Here is a 14,038-nt window from a genome sequence, read left to right on the forward strand (position 1 = left end):
GGCAGCACTGAAATGTGGAGCAAGGAGGTGCTGGAGGATGGGAGAACGAGACATAGCTTCGGAACTGATGCTGCTCCTAATGTGCTGTTAGGAGCACCCTTGGACAAATCAGCAACCTCTCTGTGGCCTCAGATTCCCCATCTGTTAAATTGGGGGGTTGGTGGTGTGGTGTGACTGAAACCCAAAGCTACCTTCCACCCCTCACATTAAATACGGTGATAATAAGGATGTGAATTCTCATGGAGACACATCACCTGGTTCACTGTGAGGAGCCACATGGACTTCAGAACTCCATGTCGATGACGCCTGAGGTGGGCCTTCAGGGCTCTGATGGGGTTGTGACCGCTAGAGTCCAGAGAAAGCAGGCCTCTCCCTCCACCTCCTCCAGAAGGATGCACAGGTCACCAGAGCTTACCAGACTCCAAACCCTGGAGGGAACAGAACATTTAAGGGAACAGTCTGTGGGATGGCTTGAACCTGAGAATGTCTTAGGGCATCACGGGTAGCTCTAAGCATATGGTTCTGTCTGCTCCCTATCTCTGGTTAGCCTCTCACTGATCCCTCTTTAGGACTCCTAAGGATGTTATATTAACAAATTTTATCCTGTTGTCAAACTGAGTCCTGATTGGGGAATACAGAAAATATGTGTGAGGCCCTCTAATGGCTTTCCATTGCAACCAGAATAGAATCCAAACTCTGTTCATGGCCTACAGGTTCTTCCTGATGCAGCTTCACCTGTTTCCAATCTCATTTCCCTCTACTCTTCCTTTAACCCCTCCCCACCAGCCACACTGGCCTTTGTTTCTCAAACAGGCTGGCCTGTCCCTGCCTCAGGGCCTTTGTACTTGCCGTTCTCTGTTCCTTCAATGCTTTTCCTTCTGTCTAGCTCCCTCAGGTCAAAGGTCACCTCCTCCCAGAAGCCTTCTCCTCTCATCCTCCTGACTCACCATATGTTGCCCTGTTTTATCTTCTTTAATAGAACTTATTCACTTATATGTTTGCTTATTTATGATCTGTCCCCCATTAGAATGCAAATGCCACAAAAGCAGGGATCCTATGTCTGGCTCACCCCTGTACCTCAGCATCCAGAACTGCCTAGCACAGACTTGCATTCAACAAATAAATACTCAAATGTTTATTCAATATTTATTATGGATTTCAGTTACCTTTTTGTATATCCCTTTCTCCCTCCCTGACTTTTCACCCTAGAAAAATAAAAGCCATAGACTTTCCATGAATAGGTTTAGCCTTTTTTTATTTTTTTTTTTGTATCAGGACCAAAGATGGTATCTTTTAGTCGAGGACATCATAATCAGTTGTTGAATGACCACCTTCTTCAAAGGACAGCATTGGTGTTACTAGGACCACTGATTAGAGACAGTTCACTGGCTAACCCTCTCTTCTCTTTTGGAAAATCAGCTAAGAAACAGGTCAGTAGCACTATCTTCACATATGAAGAAAAGCTCGTTATGTAAATATTTTTCAAGAACATGCAATGTCACCTTAATGGCCCCTCCCAGTGATTCCCCATCACTTGCAAATCCTTGGGGAAAATAAAATACAGCATCCCCAAAATACAAATCCCGAATTTGACACAGCCTCCTAAATCACATGCCCAAGATTCTACTTTCAGATGCTCATTTTCAGGGGGCTTCAGATGCACTCTTGGAAGCAGGCCGTACATAATTATTCCAATATTGAATTCTGGAATAAAATTTTGCACGTGGAACGCATCTGAATGACTGAATGAAACGCCTCTTAACCCTCTGCTCCATTCATTGTACTACATCCCTCTGAAGAATTACCCTGAGATTTTTCAGTGCATGCTTTGTTTTAAGTTGCGCCCCCAGGCCGTTACAGGAATGCACCGAAATGCACGCGAGAGCATCTCCTGCGTTCCACGCACTGGAAGCCCGCAGGTGCACTTGAGGAACAAAGCCTCGAGCATATCTCCTTCCTGCAACCAACGTTCAGCACAAAACGCCCTAGTTCTGCAAGGACAGGAAACGACATGGACTGTCCCCGGAGGAAAAAAACGCATTCTCTTTTTACCTGCCCAGACAATTCAGCAATCACAGCAGCATCATTCACGTCCTTCCAAGCCAATCACTCTCGAGGCCGGGGGAGCACGTGACTTCCGAGTGCTTCCGGCCTCTCGTGGGGTTCTCTCTTAGGCCGCATTGGCCCGGCGCTAAGACCCCGGCGCTGCTACTCCTGCTGTGCGCACGCGATTGCCCGCCCCTTTTCGAGATTCAGCCAATAGGAGGCCGCCGCTTCTCAGGGACCAATGGGGAGGAGCCGAGCGAGGCCGGTGGGCGACGCGAGCGGAGCGGAGGCGGGGCGTGGAGCGGGGTCACGTGGGGCGGCGCAGGGTGGCTGCCGGGAGCTGGCTGGGCCCGAGGCCGTGGGGCCGGCGGCCGACGCGAGGAATGGGGCTGCCGGCCGCGTAGGGGCCATGCCGCCCGGGCCCCGGGCCTTCCCTGCTCCGCGCCCCGGCCGCCGCGCCCCGCGTCCGCCCCGGCATGGTGAACCTAGCGGCCATGGTGTGGCGCCGGCTCCTCCGGAAGAGGTGGGTGCTCGCTCTGGTCTTCGGGCTGTCGCTCGTCTACTTCCTCAGCAGCACCTTCAAGCAGGTCAGTGGTTGCCCGCCGCCCTCCCGCCTTAGCTCTCCCGGCCGCCTGGCTTCCCCCTGGGGTGGGGGGAGCCACCCGTGCAGCTGCGCTGCCAGTGTGTCCGAGGGTCCGGTGCGCCGGACCGAGGACGGGCGAAGGGACCTGCTCGTTTCGTTGGCGCCGGGGCGGGAAGGCGCTGCTAGGCCAGGGGCACAGGTGGAACTGGAACCCAGGTCTGTGGGCCCCTGACTGTGGTTATTACCCTTACTGCTGTCTGTGTGCCTTCTTCCTGCCGGGTCCAGGGCTGAAAGGGGGCGTGTGTTTCTTGCTTCTTCCTCCCCGCAGTCCTGGGGGACGGGTGTCCCCAGATTGCAGCGGGGGAAACAGACTCGGAGAGGCGGAGGTGGTAAGTAGCCAAGCTGCGAGGCCAGCGCTGGCGTACCTGGCCTGCGTTTCCTTTGGGGGCTCAGTGGTCCACCTGGGAGACTCAGGGTACCATGAGGTACCCTTTCTGTGCATAACTTGTTTGGATGGAATTTCCTTCTCACCTCCCCATCCCCTTCGTTTTTCTTCTGTGTGATAATTTCTGGGAGAAAATGGCAGGGTGGTTTGGTGGGAAATGCGACCAAAGCATTGGACGTTTATGAGTCCAGTTTGAGCGTTTGGGTTTTTAGAACGGTTGAGAGCATACCTAGGAGTGTATCAGGTACAATACTGGTTTATGCTGTTCCTCTGATGTCTGATTGCTCTGATGCTCTCAAGGGTCAAGCTCGTAAATAAAATATATTAATGAATGTAAAATAAACTGTGTGGTCACCCTAGTTTAATAGAATCGGTGGGGGAGCTGCGTAAAGGGAGCATAGGGAACTGTATCCCACCTCTTACCTTAGGCAAACAGAGAGGGTGTAGTAGTGTTGTGAGCCTCTTTATTGACTGGGATGTGTTGGTGACATTCAAGAACTAAGTGCTTCTGGAACTTGTGTTTTCTGCAACCTCACAGCCACCTTGTGGTCACGTGCTTTTCCTTCTCTGTCTGGCAGACCTCTGAGTGTTACAGTGAGTCAGGACTCAAATCTCAACATTCTTCCCTACCTGACCCAGGTAATCTCTGGGACCATTGTTTAATTCCAGCTCTATGCTCTTAATACCCAAATTTGTTTGGGTATTTTCTGGATAGAAAATACTATCCAGAAAACTCCCCAATTCTTCTATGTGGTTGGTTACTTGCCATCTTTTGAATGTGTCATAGGCTTCTCATTCTTGGCCAAAACAGAACTCTTTTTTTTTTTTTTCTCCTAAAGATTTATTTATTTATTTGACAGAGAGAATGAGATAGAGAGAGCATGAGAGGGGGGAGGGTCAGAGGGAGAAGCAGACTCCCTGCTGAGCAGGGAGTCTGATGCGGGACTCCATCCCAGGACTCCAGGATCATGACCTGAGCCGAAGGCAGTCGCTTAACCAACTGAGCCACCCAGGCGCCCCAAAACAGAACTCTTGATTCTCCACCATCAACACTTCCTCTTCAGTCTTCCCAGGCTCACTAAGTGGCATTACTGTTCACCAGGTAGTCAAGCCACAGATACTTCCTTCTTTTTCTCACTCCCCACATCCAAAACATTGCCCCTGCCTCCACAGTGTATCCTAATTTTGTTTCTTTCTCCTGATTGTCACTGGTGCCACTCTAGGTCAAGCTACCGTGTCTGGACTGCTGCAGTAAGTAGCCCACCAGCAGGGCTTTGCTTCCTTTCTTTTCTTTTCTTTTTTTTTTCTTTAAGATTTATTTCATTTGAGAGGGGGAGAGAGAGAGGAGGAACAGAGGGAGAGAGAGAATCTGAAGCTGACTCCGTGCCGAGCATGGAGCCCAAGGCAGAGTTCGATCCCATGACCCTGAGATCATGACCTGAGCCGATACCAAGAGTCTGATGCTCAACCAGCTGAGCTACCCAGGTGCCCCAGGTCTCTGCTTCCTTTCTTATCCAACAGTCTCTTCTCTACCTATCAGTAATAGGGGTGATAATCTGGAAGAAAAAAAAAAATCACAGTTCTCCCCTAAGTATAATTTCTTTGGCTTTCTGTTGCACTCAGATAAAACTCCAGAATCCATTCCAGGATCATTGCATGGTGAGTCTTTTTTGTCCCTTCAGGCCAGGCTAACTGTTAACTGCCTCAGGCCACACTGGGTGATACAATCTAAATTAAGGTTCCTTGCCCATAGACCTGTTTCATTTTCTTTGTAGTAGGAATCACTAACTGAACATTTCTTGTTCATAAACTTGTTTATCTGTCTTTCCTCTCTCTCCCTTCTAGACGGTAATTTTCTTGAGAACAGGAACCTTGTCTGTATTATTCATAGAATCTCACCCCCTTGAATACTGCCAGGCACTTAATGGACACTCAAGTATGGTTTGAACAAACACGTGAGTCGTGAGTCTTTTTAATTGGGATGACTTTTCTTCTCCAGCTACTTTTTTATGTCAGATGCTGTCTACTCTGTGACCTTCCCTACGACCATCTTTTAAGTACTATCATGCACCTTGTGTATTTATTTTTAAATTACAGTGTGTCTTTTTTAGAAACCGGTGATCTATGATCATGAGGGTAGGGATGATTGTGATTCGCCTAAAACTGTTGGCAAATTTCTCTGGGTCTGATCCTTCACACAGCCCAGTAAACACTAAGAAACACTTCAGCTGTAACCTATCCCTGCCCATCAACTCCTGGCAGCCACTAGTTAGCTTCCTGTCTCTGTGGATTTGCTGTTTTGGGCATTTCATATAAAGGAATCCTACAACATCATGTACTCTTCTTCTTCGTTCAGTTCTTTGTAGCATATAGTAGTGCTTCATTTTTTTTTTTTTAAGATTTTATTCATTTATTTGAGAGAGGAAGTGTGTGTGTGTGTGTGTGTGTGTGTAAGAGAGCACAAGTGGTGGAGAGGGAGAAGCAGGCTGCCCATTGAGCAGGGAGCCCGATGCAGGGCTCAGTCCCAGGACCCTGGGATCATGACCTGAGCTGAAGGCAGACGCTTAACGACTGGGCCACCCAGGCGCCCTGTAGTAGTACTTCATTTTTATGTGTGGGTAATATTCCATTGTATCCAACTGCTGCATTTTGTTATCTTTTCATCAGTTGGTGGATGCTTGGCTTGTTTTCATTTTCTGGTTATTATAAAGTTGCTGTGAACATTGGTGTACAAGGTTTTATTTGGAAATACGTTTTCATTTCTCTTGGGTATGGTCCTAGGGGTGGAATTGATGGGTCACACGGTTTAACTTTTTGAGGAACTGCCAGACTGTTTTACAAAGTGCCTGCACCATTTGTAATGAACTTTTAAGAAACTACACTTGTCAAGTTTTGATGTAGTACCAAAGAAGATTATCCGTAATTATTTGAAAAAGCCATTAAAATATTCCTTCCATTTCCAAATACACATCTTTGTGAGGTAGATTTTCTTCACATGCTTCAACCGAAACAACGTATTGCAACAGATTAGCCGCAGAGGGAGATAGGAGAATCCTGCTGTCTTCCATTCAGACAGACTTTATCTGCAGAATTGTAAAAGCATTTTCTCACCAAGTTTATTTTTTTGTTTTGAAGAACGTTTTTTTCACAGACAAAAAAAAAAAAACCCTGTTAATATATAATAGGTTCGTTTTTATTTTTAGTTGAATAGATAATTTGAAGTAAATATTTTAAGAATTTATTTTTTAATTTTCCAGTATGATCCTCATAAACCCACATTGGAGATTCTCTGTATAAGGAAGATAAAGGGTCTTTGGGAGCCACAACTTGGAGCCCATTCTGGCTGATGCTGTGCTCTGTGCATTTGAGTTTGCCCCTCTTGCTCTGCTCCCTGCCGCAGTTCTGGTCGTCCGCCACCCCTGAGCTGTGCGACTTGAGGCCGGTTTGCCTCGTTTTGCCTGCCCTCAGTTTCTTTCTCTGTGAGACGGAGATGTGGTACGGAATATATGGGGCTGGGATGTGTGTGTTGGGATTGCATTGAGAAGAGGCGGTGAAAAGTTGTAAAGCTCAGTATGGTCATGGGACCATACTGCTTCTTGTGCTTCAGCAAATGAAACTCTGAACTCCTGGAACAGATGGAGCTGTTGGCCTGGAAGCGAGCTGTTCATCCTCTGTTGCTTTGAATTCCTCTTTTCTTTCATTTTCATGTTAATTACTGCTTTGGGGGATAGTTTAAATTGTAGAGATGGGAGTGCAGGAGAAATTAATGACAATGGTGGGGATGCCATTGGGAAAGAGGATTGGGTTCCAAGTGACTTGGGCACATTTACCCAACAAATGTTTAGTGAACCCCAGCTGTGCTCTAGGTGCGGTCTGCTAGGTGGTGGAATACAAGGGGTGGGGGCAAAGCAGATAAGGTCTCACTCCAAGGGCCCGTATTCTGCCAGGGAATTAAGGGGGCAGAAATGGCAAGTGACCAAAATCATTTCAGATGTTGATTTACCATAGGAAGGAAACAAAACAAGATGTGGCGACAGAGCAGCAAGGTGGACCTAATCCTGGGGGCATTCGAGCTGAGACGGAAGAAATCCCAGTCTTGGAGTCAGAGGGTCCTTCGAGGTCCTCTCATGTAAATAAATGTTCTCATGTTCAAGTGGAGCAGTTCTTGAAAGTCTTGGCATAACTCCTTGAAAGTATATTAATATCTTTAGCTTTCAAGGGGCGCCTGGGTGGCTCAGTCGTTGGGCGTCTGCCTTCGGCTCGGGTCATGATCCCAGGGTCCTGAGATCGAGTCCCACATCGGGCTCCCTGCTCGTCGGGAAGCCTGCTTCTCCCTCTCCCACTCCCCGTGCTTGTGTTCCCTCTCTCGCTGTCTCTGTCTGTTACAAAATAAATAAAAAAATCTTTAAAAAAAAAATAGCTTTCAAGTAACTATGTAAATTACAGTAGACTAAGCGTATAAGTTAGATACTTCTGAAGTGTAGCAAATCGTAAGAGAGTTGCTAATCGATTTTTGTTGTTTTTGTTACCGATCACCAAGGTATGTATATTTTTCAGAAAGTTTGTCAAGTACTGCCCCGGGGTAGAGGAGAACAGTGACCCCTAATTTCACCGACCATGGGACATTTATCTCATTTGACCCTTATGGTAACTCCTGAAAAATAGGGTGGTTATTGAAGTACTCCCTTTTAAAATCAGGCTAAGTAACATATATTAGTAATAAAAACATTAGGTCCTTATAATTTTTGAAGAAAGGTCTCCTGTTTTTTGCTTGTTTTTGTTTGTATGGCATGTGTACGTCTGTTGTGGTTGATTGCAGTGATTTCTGTGCACACTTCTTTATTGACTGCTCTGGGGGCACTTTGAGAATAGAGAGCCTGACTGCCTTTGTCTGTATATCCTTAATGCATTGTAAGGACTTGATACCTTTGTGGGGGGGAACACACATGCGTGCGCATACACACATATGCATGCACGTGTATATATAAAAAGCCTAGAATTGAGACAACGTAATAGGGTAGGTCAGTTTGGAAAGGGTTTAAAACTATGGAAGGAATCCCCTCAGTGCCCCTTCACTACACCATTGGCAAGACTGGACCGTCAGAAAAGCGAATATGTGCTAGTTCATTACATTTGCCACTATGTCTTGCACTATCCTTTGTACAATCTTTTTTGATTGTACAGCTCTTACCCAATCCTTTTGGCAGGGTCTTGGATATTCATGTTTGAAAACTTGAAAAAAAGTTCAAGTGCTAGAAGAATTGCCTTCCTGTTGACCGGGAGCATAGTTATGTGGAAGAGGTCCTTCCGGGATGCACTTGTCTGTGAACTCTTGTTTTCTTTTGGGAAGAATAACAGGATAGCTTGAGAGTAGTGTTAGGAGAACTTTTAACCTTGTTGTGAGATCCAGTGTACTTTGACCAGCCAGTCTTTATGGCTATTAATTTATCTAGGGCAGCATTTGAAGCTCAGTTTCGTTTGAACTTAGCTTGATTATGCACTTAACTGATACAGTCCCAGCAGAGCAGAGGAGTATGAATTTACAGGTAGTTAAGCAGTGTGCACCTAAGTGATTTTTCCCATATTCCCAAGGCTTCTGCACTTAGCCCCTCTTCTTGCACCAACCAAGGAATACAGCTGTTGTTTTTGTATAACCCATCCTGTTTCTACCAGTGCCAGTTCTTGCCTATAAATGAAACAAAAGGGAAGGGCAGAATAGAAAATAAAGTCATTAAGTATAACTGTTTTACACTTAATAAAGAACACACTCCAGTACTGGTGCAGTGGTGGTGAAATTGTTACGTAATTGTTACGTAAATGCTGGTAACACTACAAATGGCATATGTAACTTTGGGGAAGTTATTTGGCACTATATAGCAGGGACTATTTCTAATAATTATTACTATGAATCATTCAAGAGAATAAACAGACCTGTTTTTATTGCAGTGCTGTCTATGATAACAAAAACATGGGATGGGTCAAATGTTCTGTGGAGGGTGGTTTAATGAATTATGGCACATCAACATGATAGATTATTATACAGCCTTGAAAATGTTGTTATCAAGATAAGGTGGGTACTTATATGGTTTACCATCCAATTAGTGTCAAGAGCTGAATGCAGGGCATCCTAATTTGTAGTCTAAATGCTGGGGTCGAAGGTTAGAAGTTAATATATAAAAATTGATAAAGCTTTAATTAAGCAATGGGACTGTGGGCAATTTTTGTCTTTAATGTTGGTAATCATGCTTTTTTTTAAATAAAATTTTTATTTTGGGAGAATTACAGATTTAGAGAAAAGTTTCGAGGGTAGTACAGAGTTCGCGTAGATCCCTCAGTGTCTTCTCTTGTTAATGGTAATCATGTTTTTGTTATTTTAAATTAAAAATGAAAATATTCCAAAGATGACAAAAGATGTTGCTAATCCCCTCTATCCCTTCCATGTTAATAGTCTGTAGCATATCTTTCCATATTTTTATCTCAGTTCTTACAAACCTATATGTGTATGTTATAATTGTTATAATGTGTGATGTCACGTGCACATTCTTTTGTAACTTGCTTTTTTCACTTAATATATTGTAGACATCTAATGTCTAACACAGTGACTGTGTGTTAAAATCATTCAGGTGCTTTAACAATATTGATTCCCAGGTCCCATCCACAGAGATTTTTACTCAGTCTGAAGTTGGGCTCAGAAATCAGAATCTGTTTTAAAGTCCTAGGTAATTTAATGTGCAAGCCAGGTTTGAGAACTACTCGAGATAAATATGTATCATTCACATCTGGGATTTTTGTAATACCAATAGCTATACCAGTGTTGTTCAGTCATTTCTCTCTTGGGTTTCTAGGTTTGTCCTACCATATAAACAGTGCTGTAGTAAACATCCTGGTACATCCTTACACATTGGTACTTTCTATAGCAAAAGGTCAAAAGTGTGTTTGCTGTGTCAAAGTGGATATGTATATCTTAAATATTAGTAGATCTTCCCAAGTTGCTTTCCTAAAGAAATCTCAGTAACTATGAAGATCTGTTTCATTGTTGTAAAGTATATATCCTTTGCACTCAAACTTTAAGGTTAGTCCCTTTTGCTGGTGACACGTGACACGTCCTTCTTAATGGTAAAAGCCACAAAATCTATTAAAAAGGTAGAATGTTTAAAGTATATAAAAAGGCTTTGGGAGGGAGTCTTGTATAATTGTTTTGTTTTCCAACAGCAGGTTGAAGGATTCACAAGACAGCTGTTGCATGCTTGTCTTGTTTTGTGGTACTTAGGCACCTTCCCCTTAGTTCCTTTAATAGTATAGGAAAAGCAGTTTTGAAAGCTTGGCTGCAGCTTGGAGTCTAGGAGAAAAGGCATAAGTGCTTGCCTCTAGAGCAGCATGGCCTTTGCATGTGTAGGTAAAGGGCTGGCTGGAAGGATGTCTTATGAAAAGAAAGGTATGTTGTAAGAGTTAACATAATCACTGTCTTTTCATAGGAGAAATTTGCAAGTTGACATGCTTCTTTTTTCCCCTAAAACCAACCTCCCACTTCAGTATTCCCCCTAAGTTTACCACTGAAGTACTCATGATGGCAAATGAAAGGGACCTTGTGCTCCAGATAAGTCTAGGTATTGTCTGAAAGGACAATGGCGCAATTCCTTTGAAGTTTCCTCTTCTATTTTAAAGCTGTATTCAAATTTTACATTATATTTGGCAATGTGTTTGTTTCATTGTAAAAAAAAATTTTTTTTAAGGTTTTATTTATTTATTTGACAGAAGTGAGAGACAGTGAGAGAGGGAATACAAGGAGGGGGAGTGGGAGAGGGAGAAGCAGACTTCCCGCGGAGCAGGGAGCCCGATGCGGGGCTCGATCCCAGGACCCTGGGATCATGACCTGAGCTAAAGGCAGATGCTTAATGACAGAGCCACCCAGGTGCCCCTATTATAAAAAAATTTTTAAATGATTTACTATCAGAAAGAAAAATTTTAAAACTTTTTCCCCCGCCCAAGTTTTGCAATAAATTAACACTTTCATACACATTTACAACAGGCATGTAATCCAGAGGCCATTAATATAAGTATGCCAGTTTTGAAGCATAGCCTTAATTTATTATTTTCCTACAGGTTTATTTTGCATCTTATATTATGGCTTTGGCTCAGACTTGGCTTATGTGACGGATCCTGTCCTGCAAGCTTTCTTACATTGTTTCTGTCCTATTACATAGTTTCTATGAGAAGTTGGCGGGAAGGCAAGAAATGATACTTTAACCTTCCCATTGGTGGTCTCTTTATAGGAGGAAAGGGCAGTGAGAGATCGGAATCTCCTCCAGGTTCAAGACCACGACCAGCCCATTCCGTGGAAAGTGCAGTTTCACCTGGGGAACAGCAGTCGGCCTGGCAACCAGTGCCGGAACTCCATTCAAGGGAAGCACCTCATCACGGATGAGCTAGGTAGGGCTGGCTCCCCTCTGCAGCCAGTGAAGGGCTACGGTGTGAGTCTGTTGCTGTGGTTTTATACGGTGCCATTTCCAGCATTTCTCACATCTCTGTCTTTCATACCTTACTTGTCATTCTAGGTTCCCCTCACTGTCAAGAGAAGTTTGGTCTGATAATTCTGTCTCCAAAGCTCCTTGTGCCTGTAATGCACGGTTTCAGCATTTTGATCATGTGCCAGCCTCTAGGCTACTTCCTACCCATCTCTTCCTGGCCCCCGATGTTCAGATCTTGCCCATGTTGTCTTCTCCTCTTAGTGGTAAAGTCTACAGGGTAGCCAGTGTTCCTCCTTGGTGACCTGCATAATATCTACACGGTTCTGGCACTTAGGAAATGTGTTTGTTGACTGACTGACTAGGTGATCTCACATGAATGATAAACACATTCATTTTTCTTCTTGTTATATGTTGACTTATTTTTTTAAAGATTTTATTTATTTGAGAGAGAGAGCATAAGCAGAGGGAGGGGGAGAGTGAGAAGCAGACGCCTCACTGAGCAGAGAGCCCGATGTGGGGTTCGATCCCAGGACCTTGGGATCATGACCTGATCCGAAGGGAGATGCTTAACTGACTGAGCCACCCAGGTGCCCTATTTACTTATTTTAGAGAGAGAGCACATGTACATGCATGAGCAGAGGTAGAGGGAGAGAAGCAGACTCCCCACTGGGCTTGATCCCATGACCCTGAGATCATGACCTGAGCCAAAATCAAGAGTTGGACGCTTAACTGACTGAACCACCCAGGTGCCTGAATGATAAACACATTCAAAATGTGTTACTTACAGTGAAAATGGCAGCCTGTCTGTCTGGGAGCTTTCTCCCAGAGTTTTGTTGCCTCCTTTAGTCTGTAAGAAAGGTGATTCCTGTGCTGTTGAGGTGATTGGATTAGCTGATTGAGGTCTCACCACTTGAAGGCTGGCCCTGTCTTCCCGAAGAGGGACTCCCACTAATGCACAGTTGAGCTCTTAATTATGTGCTGGGCACGGGGCTAAAACCTCTCCTTGAGTATCTTGCTGGTTTGTGTAATGGTCTTACAGCGTAGGCATTGCTCTGGTCACTTTATAGGTGAAGGCAGGCACCAAGAGGCTAAAGAACTCGCCTACAATGGCAAGGATTCTTTTATAAACCATGATCAGGATACCATTATCACACCAAAAGAGTAACACTTTCCCTTAATGTCCACTATCCAAACAGTTTTCAGAGTTACTGGATAGTTTTGCAGATTGTTTTTACTTTTTTTAGTTGGTGATTTGCAAATAATCCGGTTGGTTTGTTTGCAGGAGCAGGAGTAAATTTTGCTCTATTTCAAAGAGTCTCAGCACGAATGGATTGTAAGTGTGGTAGTACTGGAATCGACACAGGGCAGCCTTGAATTAGAATATTCATCTATACACGGTGACTGAACAAAATGCGACATCCTGTCGTTGAAATGAAGCAAGAGTGCATTTATTGTCCTTTCCAAAAAAAAGTTTCCATTCCCAGCAAAAAAACAAAAACAGCTTTCCCCAAAAGATCTCAGAAGCATCAGATCAGATGAGATTACTTGGAATTGAGAGAAGGGATCAGAGGAAAAACGCCCACCTAAGGTAGAAGAACTGGAAAATTTTGCACAAGAATGTGCTTACAAGCCAGCAGCGATGCCGGTGTCAAACTCTGTCTTTAAGATTGTGTTGAAAAAGCAAATAATATTGCAAATAGCCTCTTGTCTTTTGTTTAAAGATTTTATTTATTTGACAGAGAGAGAGACAGCGAGAGAGAGGGAACACAAGCAGGGGAAGTGGGAGAGGGAGAAGCAGGCTTCCCGCTGAGCAGGGAGCCCGATGTGGGGCTCGATCCCAGGACCCTGGAACCATGACCTGAGCCGAAGGCAGACGCTTAACTGACTGAGCCACCCAGGGGCCCCTTGTTTTGCTTTTTAAACAAAGTTTGGCAAAGGAAATTTACTTCCATGAGATGAAATAGCTGGTCAGCGGGCAGACCTAGGGCCAGGACTGAACTTGGGAGTTCCGTCCTTTTTTTCTTAGAGACTGTTGTGTTTCTATGACACCCAGTGAGAAAACATGAAATCTTATGCTTTGACTTTAATAGTTAATAATTAGGTTACGAGTGATAGTCATTTTGTTTTGCTGTAGCTAACACAAGAATAATTTTCCTCTGATTAATTCAAGTGAGACAAAGACTCTCAGACTTCTTAAAAAGTTCCAAGAATCGATTAATAAAAATCGCAGATCCATAGTTTGTATTGTACCTCCATGACCGTGAGAAGAAACAATTTCATAAAGAAAACTTGCAGGAATTTATACTTTTTAGCAAGCAGATGGTACCACGAATATTGCCAGGGTAGCACTTATTAAATAAGGCAACCAATTAGAATGACAAATTTTTTCAAGGTTAGAAGTTAATATCCCAGTCAGTCGTGACGCACCCTGAGGTTGTGATCTTACTGGACTCCTTGTTGGAAACAACATTGGCATGAGTAGATTTACGATGCAGA

The 14,038-nt window shown here is 44.2% G+C and overlaps 2 protein-coding genes and 1 long non-coding RNA gene across 9 annotated transcripts in view; 2 read left to right on the forward strand and 1 right to left on the reverse strand.

Moving 5' to 3' along the window:
• Positions 1-2,138, reverse strand: part of RNFT2 (ring finger protein, transmembrane 2) — a 68,725-nt gene extending 66,587 nt beyond the window's left edge. The window contains exons 1-2 of the mRNA XM_088019287.1: positions 2,053-2,138; positions 255-428 (exon numbers count right to left, since the gene is read on the reverse strand). Of these exons, the coding sequence (XP_087875413.1) occupies positions 255-278 (24 nt within the window). The 5' untranslated portion in view covers positions 279-428; positions 2,053-2,138. The remainder of the gene's footprint in view (positions 1-254; positions 429-2,052) is intronic.
• Positions 2,139-2,357: 219 nt separating this feature from the next.
• The window catches only part of SPRING1 (SREBF pathway regulator in golgi 1), a 129,427-nt gene continuing 117,746 nt past the window's right edge, over positions 2,358-14,038 (forward strand). For 5 of the 7 annotated variants that reach the window (XR_015766932.1, XR_003611316.2, XR_015766931.1 and 2 more), the window contains exons 1-2: positions 2,358-2,569; positions 11,348-11,504. Coding sequence is in view for 4 of the 7 variants with exons in the window: in XM_028116544.2 (XP_027972345.1) it covers positions 2,456-2,569; positions 11,348-11,504 (271 nt within the window). In the remaining 3 variants the exon portion in view is untranslated. Of the gene's footprint in view, positions 2,634-11,347; positions 11,505-14,038 lie in introns of all 7 variants that reach the window. The other 2 variants (XM_028116545.2, XM_028116547.2) reach the window with 2 other exon arrangements.
• On the forward strand, positions 3,909-5,403 carry LOC148162327 (uncharacterized). The gene is made up of 3 exons (XR_015766933.1): positions 3,909-4,568; positions 4,698-4,733; positions 4,920-5,403. It is a non-coding gene; the product is annotated as an uncharacterized LOC148162327 (long non-coding RNA).

Source organism: Eumetopias jubatus, unplaced genomic scaffold (assembly GCF_037043125.1).
Source record: "Eumetopias jubatus isolate StellerSeaLion01/CBP00866 unplaced genomic scaffold, mEumJub1_p1.0 scaffold_16, whole genome shotgun sequence".
In the NCBI taxonomy this organism is placed as follows: Eukaryota; Metazoa; Chordata; class Mammalia; order Carnivora; family Otariidae; genus Eumetopias; species Eumetopias jubatus.